Source organism: Oryctolagus cuniculus, chromosome 8 (genome assembly GCF_051225735.1).
Source record: "Oryctolagus cuniculus isolate XC-2025 breed Fujian yellow rabbit chromosome 8, ASM5122573v1, whole genome shotgun sequence".
NCBI classification, from domain to species: Eukaryota; Metazoa; Chordata; class Mammalia; order Lagomorpha; family Leporidae; genus Oryctolagus; species Oryctolagus cuniculus.
This window is the reverse complement of record NC_142874.1, coordinates 14776712-14799736: the sequence shown is the minus strand read 5'-3', so window position 1 is coordinate 14799736 and position 23025 is coordinate 14776712. Positions and strand designations below refer to the sequence as shown.

Genomic DNA, 23025 nt, shown 5'->3' with positions numbered 1-23025 from the left:
AGCTTGGTCCACATGTTGGGAGATTGCTCTGGGCTAGGATCTGCTTCTGAGCTAATTCAGAACATTGTTTGAATCCCCTTACTTGTAGTTGAGGTACCTTCCTCCTCCAGCTGTCACCTGGGGGCTGACTACATCTAGTCTCATGTTTCTGTGTAGCTCCTGCCCATATGACAGATTCATTCTCCCTTGCCCTTCAACTCTTTCTGGCTTCCCCTTCTGTGCCATGTCCTGAGTCAGTGTAGATGATAATCTCTGATTTGGGGACCTCTTGGGGGTTAGTTTAGGCCTCCTAAACTAGGGAATGTACTCTCCCTATTTGAAGGTTCATCACATTCATTCTGTCTTCACAGTCTCTTTTTGCAGATAGCACAGTCATAGGCTGCAATCATTAGGGTGTGCGGCTTTTGGATGGGTTGTTTTAGAACCCTCTGTGTACCACAGACTTTGTGGAAAACATCCCTTCCATCATTCCACCAGCAGTTGTCCATGGTTACCAAGACCTCCGTGTTAGTAAGTCCAATGATGAGTCCTCAGTAACCACCTGCCTTACCTTCCATAGCGTTTGATGGGAGCGATGGCTCCCTTCTTGTTATCCTCTCAGTTCTCCACTTACCTGACACCTCTTGGTCTGAGCGGCTGTCTTCTTTGGCACGCCTGTAAGACGATACTTGCCCTAGGTTCTCCCTTGGATGTGTTCCCTGTCCAGCTCTCTCAGTGCCACCTGCTCTTTGAGACCTGTAAAACCTGAAACCCCATTGGCATCTGTAGTTGGAGAGCCTTGTCTGAGGAATTGAGATGACAGTTTTATCATGTGTCACTCCTAATGACCGGCATCAAACTAGTCTGTGACCATTGACTAGCTACTCTTTGGTGTTTGCTGTTGAGCAGGGACGATGATTTTCAAGAGGCTGGGACTTCAGAGGATGCAAGTGCTTCAAAGGGACGTGAACGAAGACTACTGGTGCACGGTCCGATAAAGTTAAGAACGGGTAATAAGAAAACAAAGCATCAGGCTTTTTTGTACAAGGACGTACTGAAAATCTCGAACATTCGGTAGGTGCATATGCTGCATGCTGTCCTGATCATCGTGAAATATATTGTCTCTAACAAAATTCATTTTCATGCACTCTTTCTCAGCAAGTAGCATGTTTTTACTTTGTTTTTGCCAGTGATTTCATTCTTCACTTATTAAACAAGTAGTCATGGAAGTTTTATTCTGTATTGTGCCCCTGTAGACAGTGGAATCAAGAATGGGAGAGACAGGGTTCCTCTCTCTCTCTCTCTCTCTCTCTCTCTTTGAACATTTATTTATTTATTTTAAAGGAAGAGTTAGAGAGAGGTAGAGGCAGTGAGAGAAAGAGAAGGGCGGGGGAGAAAGAGACACAGAGAGAGACAGAGACAGTCTTCCATCCGCTGGTTCACTCTCCAGATGGCAGCAAATGCCGAAGCTGCACCAGTTTGAAGCCAGGATCCAGGATCCAGGATGCAGGATCCAGGAGCTTCTTCCAGATCTTCCACATGGGTACAGGCGCCCAAGGACTTGGGCCATCTTCTAATGCTTTCCCAGGCCATAGCAGAGAGCTGTATTGGATGTTGAGCAGCCGGGACTTGAACTGGCACCCACATGGCATGCTGGCACTGCAGGCAGTGGCTCTACCTGCTACGCCACAGTGCTGGTCCCAGGATTCTTCTTTCTTGAGTCTTGCCTAGAGATGATCAAACTAAGAAAGAGACAATTGAAGATTGTAATAATGTGCATCTGATAGTAGGAAATAAACAGTGCCATGTGGAGAGTGTCAGAGAAGAGTCCCACTAGGGTGCCTCTGTGAGATGCAACATTGAAACCATTCCTCTGGTGTGAGAAGCAGCCACCTGTTCTATAGACTGGGTGTCCCGATTTGCCTGGCTGAGGGGACTGCAGGCCATCGTGTATGCAGCTTGACCCTTTGGGAGCAGGGCTTCAGCAAGGCTGATGTTTCTGGAGCTCATTGTAATTGACCAGGTCAGAGGTGAGACTGAATAAGTGCTCAGGGTTCTGGTCACAGAGGATCTTGACAGATCCCAGTAAGGGGTTGAGAAATGCCTTTGAAGGGGTTTCCTTATGGAAATGGCCATATCAGGTAAATATTGTAGTATATCATTGTGGCTGCTGGGAGATAATGGATTGGAGAGCTGGCAGCAATATAGGAGGGAGACTATGTCCTGGAGATGATAACCCAGATCACTGATACCAAGGGCCCCAACTTGGGAGGGACAGTGAAAGCAAAAGGTACAGGAGGCAGATTTGGTGTGCCGGTTGGAGATAGACACAAGTGGTCACTCCCACTGTCAGCCTTGAACACAAATGCAACCAGTACACAGCCTGGAATAAGGCAACTGCTTAATACACGTGTGCAGGGAAGGAGTAGGCAGGAATAGATTGATCTGGACATCTGCTTATCTGCTCCACCTGTGTTTTCATAATTTATGAAATATTATATAAGACAAAGACTAGTTCCACAAACAAAATCTCACCAGGAAGTGAGTAAAGAAAAATAAAAGTTGCCAGTGCTGCCCTCCCCTTGGCTTCCAGTTCTGCCCTGTCCTAGAGCAGAGAAGCAAGACTCAGGCCCAGTTTTATAAAATGCAGTCTCATCTTAGTGACAATCATATGAGGTATGTTGGATCAGGGGTGTGTTAAGCGCAATCTGTGTGTTCAGGATATCTTGTACCTCCTCTTGCCTAATCCTTGCTTTCACTATCTGAGATGGGTCTGTATTCTTGTTTTCCAACAGGCTCTGATGCTAAGAGAGCCCCAGTGGCTGCCTCAAGGTCACCACAGTAGTCGTGGGTCCATGATTTTTTTTTTTTTAAGATTTATTTTATTTATTTGAAAGTCAGTTAGAGAGAGATGTAGAGACAGAGAGAGGTCTTCCCTCCATTGGTTCACTCCGTAGATGGCCGCAACAACCAGAGTTGTGCCGATCTGAAGCCAGGAGCCAGGAGCTTCTTCCGGGTCTCCCACATGGGTGCAGGGGCCCAAGGACTTGGGCCATCTTCTACTGCTATCTCAGGCCATAGCAGAGAGCTGGATTGGAAGAGTAGCAGCCGGAAGTAGAACTGGCGTCCATATGGGATTCCGGTGCTTCAGCAGGCCAGGGCTTTACCCACTGTGCCACAGCGCTGGTCCTGTGAGCCCATGTTTAAAACTAGATCTCTTTATTATAGTACCGGCTCTCACCCAGCTGCCTCAACACTTTGTATTCTTTTGGATCCCATGGCAGATTTTATGACAGTTTCATTTCAATCGCTTTAAATCATAGGGAGCCCTGTGGCCAAATCCCTGAACATCCTCCTTAAGGCTTAGAGCTCTTCACGTCTACCACTCACCTGAGAGTTAGATTTGTAAATGAACAAGGCAGCATGCCAGAGGGCGAAAGTGGGGTGGACCAAACCAGTACTGAGCAATATCACTGCTGAAGCTGCGATATTGTCACCTTGTGCTCTCTGCAGAAAAAAATGGGAGGTGTTTTCTTCCCTTATGGATAAGACGTTGAGCACTTGGACTAAGGTACATTTTGTTTTGTGCTTTTATTTTGGCTGCAGTCTGTAGGACACAGTATTTTTTTAAGCCAGAATCTGTGGGGCAGATGATCTGAACCAAATCTTAAGAAGGAAATTTGAGCTGGTGTCATGGCTCATCTGGCTAATCCTCCGCCGGCGGCGCCGGCACCCCGGGTTCTAGTCCCGGTTGGGGCACCCAATTCTGTCCTGGTTGCTCCTCTTCCAGTCCAGCTCTCTGCTGTGGCCCGGGAAGGCAGTGGAGGACGGCCCGGGTGCTTGGGCCCTGCACCCGCATGGGAGACCAGGAAGAAGCACCTGCTCCTGGCTTCGGATTGGCAGAGCACCGGCCATAGCAGCCATTTTGGGGATGAACCAACGGAAGGAAGACCTTTTTCTCTCTCTCACTGTCTAACTCTGCCTTTAAAAAAAAAAAAAAAAAAAAAAGGAAATTTGAAAGAAGCTGTCTTTAGAGAAGGAGTGGAGAGGGTCCCCCCACCCCGCCAGGATCATTTTGAATATTTATAGCACCTTTCACGGGCTGGAGAAAATCATCAACTTAAAAATTTAGCCTGTTACGGATTTATTGAATTTTGAATCCAGCTTGCAGTTAGTTGCCTTGGCAGTGCCAGCCTCAGTGACTTCACAGGCTTTGTACAGCCCAGGGACCAGACATTCACCATCCCAGCTTTCAAGATGCAAAATTTGTATAAGAATTAAGATTCAAAGGTATTTGTAATATCTGAAACTAAGGTTATTCCGAGATTATGTATGTATAGTCTATCTCTGTGAAGAAGAAAATTTTATAAATAATTCATCCATGATTTAATCTTTGTTCAACCCCTCAGCCACTCTGTTGAAGTCAATCAGATGTGCATGACCAGAGAGTGAGTGATTCTCTTAAGATGTAACACCTTTAAAATACAGAGTATGGCCTCAAGTCCATAGTCAGCATTCAGAAACAGACCAGTCCACCTGTTGCCACTGGCTGCCGTTAATCTTGTGTGTGTGGGCCCCTTGTGGGCCAGCCTTCACTGAGCACATGATTTTGTCCAGGTCCACCTGACTCTTGCCTGCGCTGTGCACTGAGAGGGAATAGATGGATGTGAGCTTTTCTTGGTTATGGAACATGGAGGATTGGGGTTTGCTCAGGAGAGGATGTGCTCTCATTACATTTAAGAAAAAAACATCTTGCTTGATGATCTTTTTAGGTACAGCAAAAATATTTACTACAAATATGTCATCCCTGTCAATGAAATATGGATTTCCAAATGCATTGTTGAGGAAGGTGATACCAGTGCCTCCAGGTGCCTGAATATTGGCTGGCCCATGGCGAATTATAGGGCCAAGTTCTTGTAAGTATCACTGCTGAGTCTTGTAATTTTACTTTGATATAGAAGGATATAACCCTTATTGCCTTTTCTAGCAAAGATAGAGAAATGCACCTAAATTTTCTTCCAAACTTGTTTTTTTTTGGGGGGGGGGGGATTGGTAAGCATTTTAATTTGACCCTATAATAATCTGCTGCCTCATGCTTTGACTTCCAGCCATGGCACTTGTATGACACATATTTTCCCCAAGAGGTTTTTATGTGCCAATATGTGTGGAGAGAATGAAATGGGAACTGTTGGAATGATTTGCTTTGGTCTGAAGCAATGGTTTTCCAAGGGCTCCATGAGCTACTTGGGGAGTGGGTATTTTGGATTAATAAAAATAGATTTGAGAGAGCAAGGCTCTGGGGCCCCTCTCCAATATCCTCCAGCCTCTAGGTCTAGGCTTTTGTGTGTTTCAACTAGTAGAGTAGATCAATTCAGCTTGAAAAAGTCCTTTTATTCTCCCAAAGTAATGACCTAAAGAAATAATACTTGATATACAAATTAAATTATATCCTGGGTTGCTAGAATTGCTATTTGGTGTCTTCAGTGATACGACCACCTGAAACAAAGATTTGATTCATGCGATGTGGGTGAGTTTTCCAAGGCCCACTTTGAGGCTGGTATGAGGAAAGGAAACGGGGCTCCATTTCCTAGACATCTTGTGTGTCTGTTTTTGTGTACGCAGGTACCTTGCAACCTCTGCCTGCTGCTCTGAACAGGCACAAACCCAATGTCCTGTGTGTTTTCCACATAGACAGTTCATCTCAGGTGCTTGGTGCTCTTTTTTGCTCTCCTCCTCTCCTCACTCCCTCCAGGTCTGTCAGGTCATATTGAAGTTGATACAATGGAGATATATCCAAACTGTTAATCAACTCAGTTCTGTGATGGAACTGCTTGCAAATATTACTGAGAACAAAGCCATGCTTGTACCACTGTCTGCATGTCTTCTTTGCCATGACAAATTTTCTCCCTAGGTTCTCAGATTCTATTGCTTAATGTCTTCTTAATCTTGCAGGTGATAGGAAGCTGCCTATTTGTGGTGCCTTTGATGAGGAGTTCCACTAGACAGTTTTTTGAATGAGGGAGAAGCGTGGGCACGAGGTGGACATAGGCTATATTGGCTGTGAAGCTATGTAAACACATACAACACATTTACAACAATGCCCAGCACCGAGTACATTTGCTGTTGGCTGTTATCACTCTTATGCAAATTGGCATAAGTAACCCGTGGTGTTCAAGTCCATATGAAGGTGGAAAGCCAAGGAAATGTCCACTTTGCTGTGGAAGCATGTCCTGAGAAGGCATAGAAATGCCGCGTGGGTGAGCTCTCGCTGGTAGAAATAGGAAATGTGGCAGCCCCTGCAGAAAAACCTGTTGCTTCCGTGAGTTCAATGTAGGACGACTGAGCAGGACTGAGCAATTCCACTGTGGAATATAGGTCCAAGAAAAGTGTAAACATACATACACTCTGTTTGTTCCTAACTCTGACTTTTGGGCACAAATGTTCCTAGCAGTGTTGTTCATTAGAGCCAGAAGTTAGCAACAAATTACATGTTCATGACCTGATGAATGGATAGTTATGACATGGTGTAGGATCTGGGGGTGGTGGAGAATAGCGTGTGGCTGCTTACTAGAGATTAGGGTTTACTCTCGGGATAATGAAAATATTCATGAGCAAGGTATTACAGGTGCTGCCGGCACAGGACCCAGTCATATAAATGGTCAGTTTTATTTTCCATGTAGTCAATCACTCCCCAGCTGTTTTGAATGCTAGTAAATTATAAGCCCATGTATGTTTGCGACTGCAGATCTTTTTCACTTTGGATTTCAAATACATTAATGATGTAGCAGAAAGGATATAAAACATTAGTCACCAAACACTAGGTGCTTTGACATCCTTCAGCACATCATAGCACTAAAATAATTTTCTAGGTATTTATTTGACATCTGACAATTCTGCAGCCTCTGTGAAGTACAGTGGTATGGATTTCCCCCCTAAAGTGAGCCCAGAGCATTCCATTCACATGCCCAGTCTCTTCAGTGTGACATAATCTGATCATAATGCTTTTTCCATTTGAATAGCACTTCAAGCTACAGGAGCACTCTGAGGTTTAATGACCTCCACTTTCGATGGTGGATACTGAGACTCCTGTCAGTTCAGTGACTCCTGTGATCACTGAGCTAGCATCCCATAGTTGCAATCCAGGGTTTCATTTCAAGTCAGCTTCTCCTTCCCTTGAAGAACTCTTTCCCATCGCTGTAATGTTGCTGTACAAGAGCAGACTCCACCCAGAGCCCTTGTGTGAGAGGGCACTACTTACGCCTGAGTCCCCGTCACCCACACTTGCCTGCTGCTGTGTTTGTCTGCAATGGTAGTCTTAATCAGATGGAATTAGTCTTTTATGTAGCTTACTATTTTCTCTGACTTCTCTGCTTGCAGTTCGAAGACATTTATGGAAAAATGGGAACGTCTGCTGGACAGGTATTTCTCTAGCATACAGATTTTGAATCTTTCGTTTGTGATAGCAGGCATAAATCTCTGCAAGCAGTGCCCCTACATGATTCCCACTTAAAAATGCTCTTCCCACTTGAAAATACTCTTAGATGATCTTGCAATCCTTGGTTTCTCTACATGTGCTGTAAGTCATGTTCCCTCATTCACATGAATGTTCTGTTCACTGTTGAAGAAGTTCAAGATGTATCTTTCATCTTTCCCTCCATACAGCCTATGGATCAGAGCTAACAATATTCCCAATATGTATTAAATGTCTATAAATGTAGCTAGTACTGAGCTACTCAGTAGCTGAGTGGATCTACTCAGTGCTCTACTGAGTGAGTCTGAAAGCACCTGTTGCTTCCTACACTTGAAGCCATGAAGGCGGTCCAGATAGGAAAACGTTGAGGGGTGGATCTGCTGCCCAAACCACACATCAAGACACTCCCTGTTATTTTCCAGGCCATGCCGTCTTTCCCAGAATTATTTTCCTACTCATCTGGTTTTGTTGTTGTTCTTGTTTTGGCTTTTTAAAGATTTATTTATTTATCTGTTTGAGAGGTAGAGTTACAGAAAGAAGGAAAGGTGGAGGGTAAGCTCTTCCATCCACTGGTTCACTCCCCAAGTGGCCGCAATGGCTAGAGCTGGGCTGATCTGAAGCTAGGAGCCAGGAGCTTTTTCCTGGTCTACTGTGGAGCTACAGGGGCCCAGGCCTTGGGCCATCTTCTACTGCTTTCGCAGGCCATAGCCAGGAGCTGGATTGGAAGAGGAGCAGCCGGGCCTGGAACCGGTGCCCATATGGGCTGCCGGTGCCACAGGCGGTGATGTTACCTCGTATGCCACAGCGATGCCACTCCTCATCTTTTGACCTTGCTGAGAAGTTCTACAAATCTAAATCTAAATAATATAAAAGTTATTTATAGATGAATATAAATATTTATATCCTGTAAGTATGCTATAGATATCTGTGCACAGAAATGCATATGTATGTCTCTGTATCAGTATATGTATTAGCTACCTCAAACAAGAGTTTCGTGTGTGTGTGTGTGTGTGTGTATATGTGTATATATAGGTACATATCAATGATGAGAAATATATAGAACATTTTGCCACATGAATTGATTTGAAGAGAAACATTAGCTAATTCATTAATTTTTGTTTCTTAATGATTTTGATTAGGTGTATAACTGAGTCGAAAGAGAAAGATCAAAAGCAGACGACAGTTCTACAGATAGAGTCAGATACCGTTAGCAACGTTCCTTATGTAAGTGTGTTTTGGACTCAACATTTTAAATTCCAATTTCCTGACTTTGACTGAAAGAGAGGTAGAGACAATGGGGATAGAGGTTTTAGGTAGAGAAACAGATAGAGATCAAGAAGTATGGGAAGAGGAACAATATAATGGAACAGAGGAGAGGAGAGAGGAGGGGATGAGAAGAAGAGGGAGGAGAGAGTGAGATTGGAGTGACAGAGAGAGATGGGAGAGTGAGAGTATTCCAAAGGGAACATGGAGAAATATATCTTCACCTACACATGCAATTTTTTTGTGTACATAAAAAAGTAAATGTTAGGTTATATGAAGCATTGGGAATCCACGATAACTCAGTGCTTATGCTTAGAAAGACTATTTCGTGTTAAATATCCACAGAGTTTCACATTTTCATAAAGTGTTTTTCCCAAGCCAGTATTCTGGGAATTAAATATTTCTGTTCATTTGTCACTACTTTCAAACAGTGTTTTTGTTTGTTCCCAGTTTTTCAATATTTATTTCATGTTAAAATATTTTTATTTATTTGGAAGGAATTTTAAAACCCTGAAATGTGTGAAAGAGTGATAGGACTATCACATCCAAATGTGCTGATTTGATGACATCTTGTCCTATTTTTGTTCCATAATTTATTTTCTCTGTCTGTCTCTTGATGTGTGTCTGGATATGCTTCTTTCTGAAGGCAGTTACATATGCTGCATGCCTTTATCTTCGAATACCTGTGTATTCCCAAGATCAAGATATAGTTTAGATAAACACCATACAGTCCTCACCTGGAAATGGAACATTGGTATAAATACTATTGCCACCTGTTGTTCATTTCATGTTCCAATTGATTGTTTGCTCTAGTAATGCTCCCTTTGTGGAACAGAATCCACTCTCTGAGTTAGGTGTTGCATTGAGCTGGTTACGTCCCACACCAAAGTCTGTCAGGATTGAATTAAACTTGGAGGGGTGAACCTTTGGAGAGATCGGTGTGTGTCTTCCTCATTTTTGTATGTTGTAGGGAAGAATATCTTCAGTTGGATCACATTTGATTTCTAAAATCATGACACACTAGCGCAGATCTTCATAACGGTGACCATGATAACACTGATACGCTATTTGACTTTTTTCTTTACAGCAGCTTCAGATCACAAAACATGGTATTCGCAGTGGAAAAAGCCTAGTCCAGCACAGCCATTTCCCAGCAGCTAATCAGAGCCAGGCATCTTTTATGAGCTGTTTTCCATAACCAGAGGAATTGCTTGAAGAAGTTGAAGTGGAGTTCTCCTGTAGGGAGGAGCACCCTTGTCTCAAGCTGCTTTGGTTTTAGTTATGGCAAATGGTTGCTCATCCTGGAATTTTTCAAAATCAATTTCATTTATGTATGGTTTTCATAAAATAATCATACCTAATGCTATTCATTCACACTTGAAAATCTGAGTTTTCTCTAATTTTCTCTTGATTTTATCTTACGGAAACTTGCCATTTCCTGTAGTAAAGTTCTGGTGCCAACCAATTTTCTAATTTGCTTTCATCCAAAAATGTGTAGATTTCAGCTTCACTTTAAAAAAAAAAAGATTTATTTATTTTATTTATTTGAAAATCAGACTTACACAGAGAGAGGAAATGCAGAGAGAGAGAGAGAGAGAGAGAGAGAGAGAGGGGTCTTACATCCGATGGTTCACCCCCCAATTGGCTGCAATGGCCAGAGCTGCACGGATCCGAAGCCAGGAGCCAGGAACTTTTTCCAGGTCTCCCACACAGGTGCAGGGGCCTAGGGACTTGGGCCATCCCACTGCTTTCCCAGGCCACAGAGGAGAGCTGGACTGGAAGCGGAGCAGCCAAGTCTTGAACCAGCGCCCATATGGGATGCCAGTACTTCAGGCCAGGGCATTCACCCACTGCACCACAGCGCCAGCCCCTCAGCTTCACTCTTGAAAGGCACTTTTGCTGAACCTGGAAAGAATATCCTAGCTAATATTTCTCTCTCTACGCCTTGCAGATATTCCACTGTGTTCTGGTCACGATGCTTTCTGATAGCTTGAGTGATCCATGGTGACTGTCTTATTTGCCTATTTTTGTGTCCCTGCTTTCAGGATCTGTGCTCCTTCTCTGACTTACAGTAATATGACCACAATGTGCCAAAACATGGCTTTCTTTGAATCTATTTTGTTTGATATTTTCTGAGTTCCTTTAATTTGTAACTTTTTAAAAAAGATTTATTTATTTACTTGAAAGTCAAATTACACAGAGGGAGAAGGAGAGGCGCGGAGAGAGAGAGAGGTCTTCCATCCACTGGTTCACTCCCCAGATGGCCGCAACGCCTGGAGGCACTGCAATCCGAAGCCAGGAGCCAGGAGCTTCCTCCGGGTCTCCCACGTGGGTACAGGGGCCCAAGGACTTGGGCCATCTTCTACTGCTTTCCCAGGCCACAGCAGAGAGCTGGATGGGAAGTGGAGCAGCCAGGACTTGAACTGGCACCCATATGGGATGCCGGCATACAGGCAGCGACCTTACCCGCTATGCCACAGCACCAGCCGCTAATTTGTAACTTTTTATTTTTGTCAAATTTGGGGAAATTTCACAGTGACTGCAAACATTTTTTCCTTCCTGTAGGCAGCAAATAGATGGGTTTTGTTTGTTAATCCATTCAGCCAGTCTGTGTCTTTTAACGGGGGATTTGAAGGCATTTAGATTGAAGATGACTATTAATAAGTAACTACTTTTCCCTGCCATTTTCCCAAAAATATTCCTGTTTTTTACGTTGAATTTCCTTTGAACTTTTACTGAGGGATTTTCTTCCTTTACCTTCTTTTGTAGTGATGACCATGTTTCTGTGTGCAACAAATCCTTAAGCATCTTTTGTGGGGCTGGACGGGTGGTGATAAATTCTTTGAATTTCTGTTTGTTATGGAAGGTCTTTATTTCACCTTCGTTCATAAATGAGATCTTTGCAGGTATAATATTGTTGGATGACATTTTTTTTTCTTTTAAGCCTTGGAGTATATCTGGCCATTCTCTCCTAGCTTGTAGGGTTTCTGATGAGATGTCTGCTGTGAGTCTAACTGGAGATCCTCTAAAAGTACCATGACATTTCTCACATGCACATTTTAGAATCTTCTCCTTCTGTTTTACTGTGGTGAGTTTGATTACAATGTGGCATGATGAGGATATTTTCTGGTTATGTCTATTAGGAGTTTCATGTGCTTCCTTACTTGGATGTCCCTTTCTTTCTCCAAATTAGGAAAGTTTTCCGTTACTATTTCATTCAAAAGGCCTTCTAATCTTTTCTCTCTTTCCATGCCTTCAGGAACTTCTAGAACCTGTATGTTGGGTCACTTTATAGTATCTTGTAGATTTCCAACAGTGTTTTTTAGGTTTCTAATTTCCTCTTCTTGTGTTTGGTTTGACTGTATTCTTTCCTGTGCTTTGTCTCCTAAGTCTTATATTCTTTCTTCTTTTTTTTTTTTTTCTACAGGCAGAGTGGGCAGTGAGACAGACAGAGAGAAAGGTCTTCCTTTGCCATTGGTTCACCCTCCAATGGCCGTTGCGGCCGGCACGCTGCAGCCAGCGCACCGCGCCGATCCGAAGGCTGGAGCCAGGTGCTTCTCCTGGTCTCCCTTGGGGTGCAGGGCCCAAGAACTTGGGCCATCCTCTACTGCACTCCCAGGCCACAGCAGAGAGCTGGCCTGGAAGAGGGGCAACCGGGACAGAATCCGGTGCCCCGACCAGGACTAGAACCTGGTGTGCTGGCGCCGCTAGGTGGAGGATTATCCTATTGAGCCGTGGTGCCGGCCCATATTCTTTCTTCTTCACTGATTATGTTGTTAAGGCTCCCCACTGCATTTTTAATTCATTTTATTATATTCTTCATTTCATTTTGATTTCCCTTTAAGGTCTCAATTTCATGGAGGAAATTTTATTTCATGTCCTGTACAGATTTCAGTAGTTTGTGCATTTGTGTCCGATAACTTCTGTGTAATCTTACGATCAATTTTTAAACTTCCATTTCCTACATTTCTTCTGCCTCAATGTATTCACAATCTACTGTTGAAGGGTTTTACTCTTTTCAGGGTGTCATGTCGTGTTCCTTATTCTTGTTTCTTGAATTGGTGGGTTTGTTGTTTGGCATGTGTGGAGATACTTGTTGGTTTCTTCCTTTTCTTCTTCTTCTTCTTCTTCTTCTTCTTTTTTTTTTTTTTTTTTTTTTTTTTTTTTTTTTTTTTGGTCTAGTGGATTTTATCTGTGTACTGTGGCTCTGTAGATAAGTGGAATGTCTACTTTAAGTGAATATCTAGCTTGTAGTGGGTGTGATCAGGGAGCTCTGTTCAGTTCTCCAGGGTTAAGGGCATGTCTGAGGTGATACACCCAGGTTTGGCACAGTAAATCTCTCTCTCTGTTTTTTATCAGAAGGGAAATTTTTTCTGCTCAGCTGAGCTCCTCTCCTTAATGGAGACCAGTGCCTTAGCGCTAGCCCCAGTGGCTATAATATTCATCCACTCTGTCGCAGGGAGCACACAAAGGATCTGTGCAGTCCTCAGTGTAAGTTTAGATTCTCCAGCGATGTCTCTCACCAGGTAACCAGGAAGCCCTGAGTCTCCCAGTGTGAGTGCCCAAAGTCCCAGCCTCACCGTGGATCCTGCCTCACACCCTCAGTTTTTTTCACAGTCCCAGTAGAGAAGCCTCACAAAGTCACAGGCTCCTATCCCCCTGTTAGTTCTTCCCACTAGTCAGGGGTCTCCACTCAACTAGTTGCTGGGCATGGACACGAGCTGGCACAGCTGTTACATATGTCCAAAATGGCACCTGCTCTATTGGCTTGTTACAGAATGGCATTGTAAAGTGATTGGGGAAAGAGAAATTGTGTCCATACTTTTTTTTCTCTTCTAGTTTGGAAAGTACACTTTCCTCGTTGGGGCTGCAAGCCAAATTTTCTCTAGGCTCTCTTTGCAGCTTAATCGCCAGTGCCTTGGACTACTGCTAGTACTGTCTGGTCTCACCTCACTTTCCAATGCCAGTGCGTAGGCTCTTGGCTGCTGGGCAGGCTCTCGGCTATTGGAGTCCCAAGTTGTGGGCATCCGTGCCATCCACAGGAGGTCCACCATGTCCCTCTAATTTTGGTAGAGTTTCCTCTGGCATTTTCTCCCCAACTCTTCCCTGAGACTACACTCTTTCCACTTTTTAAAAACTATCTTCTCCTGGACTAGGGCAGTAAGCTCTAATTTTTTCAATCATACCTTTCTTCCTTTTTCAGACTGACTGTTTCCAATTGATGTATTTTCAAATTCATTGTCTTCAATTTGCCATCTCACTTGTGCTTTTTAGTCCACCCACTGCATTGTTCTTTCAGATATTTTTCACAGCTAAAGTTCCCATTTTGAAATATCTTCTGTTTTTGTGCTGGGACAGCCTCTACTTTTTTTAATTTTTTTTTTTCATTTTCAGCACATTTGTTTTAATGTCTTGGAGCACATAGCTGCTTTTGTTGCATAATTTTCATATGAAACTCTTAGAGATCTGGTCACATTTCCCTGGCCGTTATATATGGAGTAACATCTCATATGGAAAAGAAATGAAACTCATTTCCATATTTTCTAATTATTGAATAGTTTAAGTTACATGCTTATAAGCAGCTCCATCTATGTGTTCATAGAGAGAACAGGACCAGAAAAGAAGGCCCATACCCTTGTACTGCTTATTTTGAATTTAATGATTTCCATATACCATGAAAATCCATTATGTTACAAACCACATAAATTGGAAAAAGATGAGTAATCCTTCAAAAGAGTTTTTTTCCTTAAAAAATTCTGTGAAAGTGTTCATGTACAGTTTTAAAATTCTATGGGTATCTCAAAAAAGAACTCAGATGTCTAGAATTTTCAGCCTTGAATTCTGGGTTCATGGTCTCAATACATTTTGACAATGAAAATCTAAAAAGGGTGATCTGACTAGGAGAAGGTATTCCCTACATAGTGGTTTATGGAGCAAGAATGCCTGTGAGAGCCAGTTCTTACTCTCATTTGACGAGGACTGAATATATGGTATGCAAAGAAATCAATCTAAACATAAAAACACAACTCATCAAGAGAAGGAGAGAGACTGACTCCTTGTTGAACTATTCCCTGCATGATGGAAATAGTCTTTGGGTGTTGGGCTCTTTCTGAATTGAGGTTCTTTCTGTTTGGGCCTAAGCAGTTATATTTTTAGTATCATAACTCCTCTATTAGAAACATGTTAATTAATTGAAATTCTTTCTTCTGGCTTTGTGTTACGTAAAGTAATAAAAATCAGTTATCATTAAGGTTTGGTGCTTCATATGTATTTTGCTTTGTCATTACTCAAACTTTACCCTGAAACCAAGAGTTTCATAATTATGTAACCATATACTTTAACATTCTCCTGTATCAGCAGTTTTTTCTTCTTTTCCCTTTTACAGTCTGGAATTATAACAGTTACCAATTTAGACACAGTGAGTGACGTTATCCATATGGCACTACCAGTGCTAGGATTAAGTGTAAGTAATCTGAAAGATACTTTGAGTTAAATAACAACTTTGGTTTTTGAGATGAATGTATTTTCCCTTTGATCCAGATACATGCACACATGCTTACAGTGTATATTTGTAAAATACAGTTCCGGGCAAAGAGACCAATTGTAGGCAGCAATATATTTTGTCCCCAGAACCATGTGCACATGTGGGAATGGAAAACGTCGGAGATGTATTTGTCTATGTATGGGTATTGCTCTTCTGTTCCGATTTTAAATTTCATGTGAACTGAAAGCCATAATTTAATGAAATTGGAGTATAATTTCAGATTGCTATTGTCATGTATTTTATTTTTTTTGTGTGTATATATATAAATGTATATATATATATACACACAAAAATATCTTACATGCTTCCTAATAACCTTGTCTGTTGGATTGCTATTTCTGTATATTCTGGTTTCTCCAATCCCACACCTATCATCTCAGTGTACACAAACCTAATAGACATGTCTAGTTGAATTTTTTTTTTAATTTTTGAGGGTCGGAGAGGACAGAGATAGCAAGAGGGATGAAGACAGACACAGAGAGAGGAAGACACAGAAATACATAGAGAGGGTGCTCGCCTCTGTTGGTTCAATCTCTGGATGCCCACAGCACCTAAGGGTGGTCTGAAGCTAAGGTCTGGATGCAGGAGTACGATTCAGGTACCCCACGTGGGTGGCAGGAACCCAGTTACTTGAGAATTCATAGCTGCTTCCCAGAATGCACATTAGCAGGGAGCTGGAATCAGGACCTAGAACTTGGATTGGAACCCAGCTATTGTGGCGTGAGTCTCAGGCATCTTCAAACCACCATGCTAAAATCTCACTCCTTGTAAATTTGGACATGAAGAACACCTGCATAAAAGCTGTATGCCTTAGATGCTGATTCAGAGAATGATATATCTGGTGCCTCTAATAAATTATTAAAGAGCAAGATAAGAGTTGAATGAAAGCTTGCTCTTCGGGGAATGTGTGTGCACACCACATACATGTCTTTTTTAAAAACTTGTTTTATTTGAGAGACATAGACAGACAGAAGAGTTTATGTCTATGGTTTCACTCGACAAGTGCCTACAGCAGCAGTAGAGCTGATGCCTGGAGCTGAGAACTTAATCCAGGTCTCTTGTGTAGATGATAGAAAGCCAGCTAAATCCAGTAAAACACAGCATTCTTCAAAGAGACTGGAGATAGCTGAGAGTGGAATGATCAGGATTAGACTTACCTTTACTAGTGAAGTGGCATAAATATGATTCTTTATTCCTTAGGTCACTTGGGATAATAGCATTGTGATCCTTGTCAAAAGTCATATGGCATGAATCTGGGGTGTAGTCTTGGAGGCTCAGAAAGGGACCGAAGTTATTTCAGTCAGTCCTGTTAACTCGAATAGCATTGGCACTGGTCCCAATTATTTTCTTGTTTGGAAATGTAGAAATGCTAAAGAAATACATCCTTGATCTGGCTAAAAAGCCCATGAGAGTTTCTCAGGCATGGAAAGCCAAGACACTGTGGCAAAAAAAATGACCTAAATGGAAGATCTCTGTGAGTGAGATCCCAGTGGAAAGAACAGGCCATCAAAGAAGGAGGCACCTTTCTCTGAAGGGAGGAGAGAACTTTCACTTTGACTCTGGCCTTGTCTAATAAGGCCGGAGTTTGTGAACCCAAGAGGTTTCCATAGCCTTGGCAGCTCATGACAAGAGCCTCGGGTGATTACTGACGTCATAAATAAGAGTGTCAACTGTTAAATCAATAATAGGAGTCACTGTGCACTTGCTGCCCATGTAGGATCTGTGTTTTTAATGTGTTGTACTATGTGAATGAATGGTAAGACTTATCTTCAAACAGTACTTTATGCTTTGTATGTCTGTGTGGGTACAAAGTGTTGAAATCTTTACTTAGTATATACTAAGTTGATCTTCTGTATATAAAGAGAATTAAAAATGAATCTTACTGAAGAGTTGGTTGGGAGAGGGAGTAGGAGATGGGATGGTTTGCGAGTGGGAGGGTGGTTATGGGGGGAAAATGCTTTCAAAATTTATATTTATTAAAGTTTTCTAAAAAACAAAAGAAATACATCCTTGAAGTATGCCCTGACAAAGACTTGTGATACTTAGTTCTTTTTGTCTCTAAGGGCTCAGAAATGGACTACCAATTGTGGGTCTATTCAAACCAGAGAAAGACCTCTTACCCGCTCATCGGTAAGTGTCCAGCAAAATAAAAAATGAAATGTATTGCTTCAAAATGGTAACTATTAATTTCCAGACTATGCATTGTTTGTTCTTAAGCTTAAATATCTTTACAAGGGAGAAAACAACCTCATGTAGTCAGTACTCATTTATAAAAGGAATTGCCAAGTGTATACTCTACCCTGGGTGCCTGACAACATATCTTCATACAGCAATTTAAGTTGTAGTTGGAAAAGAAACTGAAGTTTTATTCTCTGCTTTTCCATGTGGATAGCACAACTGTCTTGGAATAGTCCTTTTTTTTTTTCTTTTTTTGTAATGAAATGAAAATGGGGTCGAATTTCATCTCTCCAAACATTTGATTGATGCCCATATACTGGTTTGTATTCCCCTTTCCATTTCTAGTCTCATAGGTAATCTCTATTTTTAAGTCTTGCAAAATCTGTCAGGTCTATGTCCAAGTATACCACTCTCCCTCCTCCTTCCTTTCTTATTCTTTCTTTTAAGTTTTATAATAACATACTTTCAGTTTACTTTAAAATCATATGCTTAACCCTCCACTAAGTAAAAAATTTACCAGTAGTAAGAAAGAACAACAACACTGTTCTAAATAGTAGAGGAACAGGTTATTATTTACAGACAAGGGCTTTAAACAATAATCACATCTCAAAATGTGAATTTTACTCATATACATTAAATTTTTGTACTCTATTTGGTACCACAGATCAAGGAAAGCATATGATATTTGTCTTTTTGGGACTGGCTTATTTAACTAAATATAATGGTTTTCCGATGCATCCATTTTCTTGCAAAAGACAGAATGTTGTTCTTTTTTGTGGTTGAATAGTATGTATATAGCACATTTTCTTTATCCAGTCATTGGTTGATGGACAGTTGGGTTGATTTTATATCCTAGCTATTGTGCAATTGAGCGACAATAAACATGGGGGTACAGATAACTCTTTCGTGCACTGATTTCCTTTCCCTTGGTAAATTCCCAGGTGTGGGATGGCTGGGTCACATGATAGGTGTATTTTCCTGTTTTTGAGGAATCTTCATACTGTGTTCCATAATGGCTGTATTAATCTACATTTCCACAGATGTGTATTAGGGTACCTTTTTCCTACGTCCTCACCAACATTTATTGTTTGTTGATTTCTGCATGAAAGCCAATTTAATTAAGGTAAGGTGAAACCTCATGGTGGTTTTGTTTGCATGTCTCTGGTAGCTAGTGATCCTGAGGATTTTTCTTGTGTCTCTTGGCCACGTGAATGTCCTCTTTTGAAAAATGCCTGTTCAAGTCCTTTGAGCATTTTGTAGCTGGGTTGCTTGTTTTGTTGTTGTTGAGTTTCTTGAGCTCTTTATAGATTCTGGATCTTAATCCTTTATCTGTTGTATAGTTTGCCAGTGTTTTATTCCATTCTGTCGGTTGCTTCTTCACTTTGTTGAGTGTTTCCTTTGTAGAAGCTTCTTACTTTGATGTAATCCCATTTGTGTATTTTTGCTTTGATCTCCTTGCTTCCAGGGTCTTTTTCAAGAGGTGTTTGCCTATGCCAGTGTCTTGCAGAGGTTCTCCAATGTTCTCTAGCAGTTTGATGGTATCATGTCATAGATTGAGATTCTTGATCCATTTTGAGTGGACTTTTGTATAGGGTATATAGGTATATAGGTAGGGTTCTTACCTCATACTTCTGCACATGTATATACAACTTTCCAGCACCATTTGTTGAAGATACTGACCATTCTGTAGGTATTGATTTTAGCTCATTTGTCCAAAGATTAGTTGGTTGTACATGTTGGATTGGTTTATGAAGATTCTATTCTGTTTCATTGATCTATGTATTTATTTTAGTGTCAGATCCAAGCTGTTTTGATTATCAATGCCTTGTAGTATGCTTTTTTAAAAAAAGATTTATTTATTTACTTATTTGAAAGTCAGAGTTTCACAGAGAGAGGAGGGGCAGAGAAAGAGAGAGATCTTCCATCCGATGGTTCACTCCCCAGTTGGCCACAACGGCCGGCGCTGTGCTGATCCAAAGCCAGGAGCCAGTAGCTTCTTCCAGGTCTCCTACGTGGGTGCAGGAGCCCAAGGACTTGGGCCATCTTCTGCTGCTTCTCCAGGCCATAGCAGAGAGCTGGATTGGAAGTGCAGCAGCGGGGTCTTGAACCGGCATCCATATGGGATTCCGGCACTTTAGGCCAGGGTGTTAACCCACTGCACCACAGTGCTGGCCCCTGTAGTATGCTTTTAAATCTAGTATTGTAATGCTCCCAGTTTTGCTTTTGTTGTTTAGTATTGTTTGAGCTTGTTGGGCTCTCTTGTTTTTCTGTATGAATTTTAGCATCATAGTCTCTAGATCTGAGGAGAATGCCTTTGGTATTTTCATTGGATCACATTGAATCTGTAAATTTCTTTCTGTCATATGGACATTATGATGATAAGTCTTCTGATCCATGAACATGGAAGATTTTTCCATTTTTCTCTGTTTTCTATTTCTTTAATGCTCAATAATTTTCATTGTAGAGATCTTTCACCTTCTTGGTTCAGTTTATTTCAAGGTGTTGACATTTTTGTAGCTATTGTGAATGGGACTGATCTTACCAGTTCTTTGTCAGGCTTGGCATTGTCTGGGTACACAAAGTCTATTACTTTTTTGCATTGATTTTATATCCTGCAACTTTACCAAGCTCTCTTATGAGTTCCAGTAGTCTTTTAGTGGAGTTTCTGGTTCCCCTGTGTTTATGAATGTATGTGTGTGTGTGTGTGTGTGTGTATACATGCATGCATGTCATCTGCAAACACATATATATTTATTGTGAAATTATGTCAAGAAGTTATTTGAGCATGATTAAAAATTAAGATAATCACATTCAAACTCCTAAAAGGTTTTTTGATTAACAAACATGTACAGTTCAGCCATTCTTTTTGTTGAATTTTCTAGCACTTGATCTTGAGGTTGTTGATAAAAACATTATACTTCTCCTAAAATAGTTGTTGAATTAACCTATATAAAGAAGAGACCATTCATGAATCATCATGTGTTTCAGTGTCTCTCACAGAAACAAGCCCTGGAAAGGAAGGGAGGCATACTATTTGTCATAGACTTTGTAATATAATGCTGGTGATTTCTATGAAAATCAAACAGTATTACTTACCTGGGCAATCTTCCTATTCTTCTTTCAACAGTCATGTAAAGGAACTAATGTGTAATTTATAATGTTTTCAAGTCACTTACAAAATTTGAAAATAAAGTTTCTGTTCTTTCTGAATGTACTTTGTCAGTCTCAAAATTCAGGAATTGCTAAATACATCTGAGGACAAAAGCCAACCACCTATTTTATGATGTTTCTCCTTAATTTTGACATCTTTGTAACAAGATAGCAATAGAGGCCGGCGCCATGGCTCACTAGGCTAATCCTCCGCCTTGCGGCGCCGGCACAGCGGGTTCTAGTCCTGGTCAGGGCGCCGGATTCTGTCCCGGTTGCCCCTCTTCCAGGCCAGCTCTCTGCTGTGGCCAGGGAGTGCAGTGGAGGATGGCCCAAGTTCTTGGGCCCCGCACCCCATGGGAGACCAGGATAAGTACCTGGCTCCTGCCATCGGATCAGTGCGGTGCGCCAGCCGCAGCGCGCTGGCCACGGCGGCCATTGGAGGGTGAACCAATGGCAAAAAGGAAGACCTTCCTCTCTGTCTCTCTCTCTCTCTCTCACTGTCCACTCCGTCTGTCAAAAAATAAAAAAAAATTAAAATAAAGATAGCAGTAGAGTTAGTGTGCAAATCAAATACTGTAAATGAATTTATTGAGTAGATGGCATTTGTTTATGTAAAATGTTTTTTCTGGAGGATGATTTGGACCCAAACAATGGCATGCACTGTGACTGTCTTTAACACTCTGCAGCACTCCCTCAGCTAGTGAGCTGTGAGGGGCTCCCGAGAGGGCCAAAGTAGGAGGGAAGTGTAACAGCAGACCATGGCCCCAGTGCTCTTGAGAATCACAGGCTATAAAACTGACAGAGAAATGAAGTCTCTTTTCATGATCTAACATCGTGGGAGAGAGATTCTAGATTACAGCAACTCATGACATATATGGCCCAATCATTTAAAAAATGCAGACCACTGATGTTTACTCATGTTTACTCATATGAGGACGTTAAAAATCTAGTTGGAGTCAAGGCAGATTTTAGCAGGCCTTCTACTTTACAACGGAAATAACAAGTCATCAGTGTGCAGTGCACTGAGGGATCTTGGTCTTCTAAGCTAGGCAATGGGCTACTACTTCTGTTTGCATTGGAAAGGTCCTCTGCCTGGGTGCCTGCTTTATGCAGTGCCTCCCCAGAGAGAGCACACCTGATGCTCACTCCCAAGACACAGCTCTCTTCCTTGCAGAAGCCCCAGGAGAACTTGAGCTGTCCCCGGTGCTGTACCCACACTGACAACAAGGCATGTTTGATCATACCTGTCACCATCAGCCTGATGTGTATTGAGATTTTTCTCTGCCTAGGGCATGAGTGTCCATATGCTATCCAAGCAAGCTACCATCGAGCTGCCTTTCATAATCAGGAACCGGGGAAGTCCACCTCCGCCCTGAGCATGGAGGATCCCGTTCTGGAGATCTTGTCTGATGGAGGGATCCAGTTCGTGTTGAAGCCCAGGCACACGGCTAAAAGGCAGCGCCGGTGCGGTAAGTCTAATTTCCAGCAGGGTTCTGCTCTCTGCTCATCCATGCATTCCTGAGAAAAAAATTCATGACAGAGAGCTGTTCTCCATGAGGGAGGAGGTGTGCATAAGTACAGGGACCCAGTACTCACCAAGAACCAGGCTTAGAGAAACTGTTCAAAGTCAGAACCCATCTCACTTCCAGGAGGATTGTGGTGGTTCTTCTACATTAGAACTTTTGTCTCCTCTGGATACCCTGAGCATTTGCTCCATAAAATAATGCATGCACAAACTTATGTGTCTGTAGAGAGAAGTTTCTTGTGGCCTGGCATCATGGTACAGTGGGTTAAGCTGCATCCTGCAATCCACATCAGAGCATTGGCTTGAGTCCTGGCTCTCCCAGTTCGGATGAAGCTCGCTGGCTTTATCAGAATGTGCCCGGGAAGGAAGCAGAAAATGACCCAAATACCTGGGTCCTTTGTCTCGCATGTGGGAGACCCAGGTGGAGTTCTAATCTCCAGCCCTGTCCCTGGTTGTTGTGGCCATTTGGGAAAAAAACAAAGTGATGAAAGATGTCTTTCTCTGTGTGTTATTCTGTATTACAAATAAATCTTTACAATGAAGAGCATCATGTGTGAAGGCCTGGAAATGAAGACTAAGCATTCCAGAGGGTAACCCTGAACCTGGAGTGAGAGCAGGAAGTAATCAATGTACTGCATGCCTTAGACTTACCTTATATGGAAGATCTCCAGGATGGTGAGAAACTGTGGCATTGAATTTGGATCTCTTCTGGCTTGGGCTGAAGTGGCTAGGGGGTTGCTTCCTGAATTGATCTCTTCATTATGCCCACGGCATGCTGACTTCCTCCTGGCTTCAGATGCATATCTAGACCAGACATGGACTGAACAGTTACGATGAGGGATGTTTCAGCTTTTTGCTTTCCAGTCTCTCCCTACTTGTCAATATTCTTTTGAGAGACCTTTCTCTGAAGAACAG

General features: G+C 42.1%; 1 protein-coding gene across 25 annotated transcripts in view; it reads left to right on the top strand.

Annotated features, from left to right (window-relative positions):
• The window catches only part of LOC103346935 (rho GTPase-activating protein 20), an 84362-nt gene that overhangs the window by 47661 nt on the left and 13676 nt on the right, over positions 1–23025 (top strand). For 20 of the 25 annotated variants that reach the window (XR_016211608.1, XR_016211609.1, XR_016211611.1 and 17 more), the window contains 8 exons: positions 889–1053; positions 4752–4895; positions 7357–7398; positions 8590–8674; positions 10901–11041; positions 15099–15176; positions 17321–17387; positions 21875–22054. Coding sequence is in view for 21 of the 25 variants with exons in the window: in XM_089301969.1 (XP_089158095.1) it covers positions 4870–4895; positions 7357–7398; positions 8590–8674; positions 10901–11041; positions 15099–15176; positions 17321–17387; positions 21875–22054 (619 nt within the window). In the remaining 4 variants the exon portion in view is untranslated. Of the gene's footprint in view, positions 1–888; positions 1054–4751; positions 4896–7356; positions 7399–8589; positions 8675–10900; positions 11042–11695; positions 11802–15098; positions 15177–17320; positions 17388–21874; positions 22055–22653; positions 22786–23025 lie in introns of those variants that run through there. The other 5 variants (XM_089301970.1, XM_089301972.1, XM_089301973.1 and 2 more) reach the window with 5 other exon arrangements.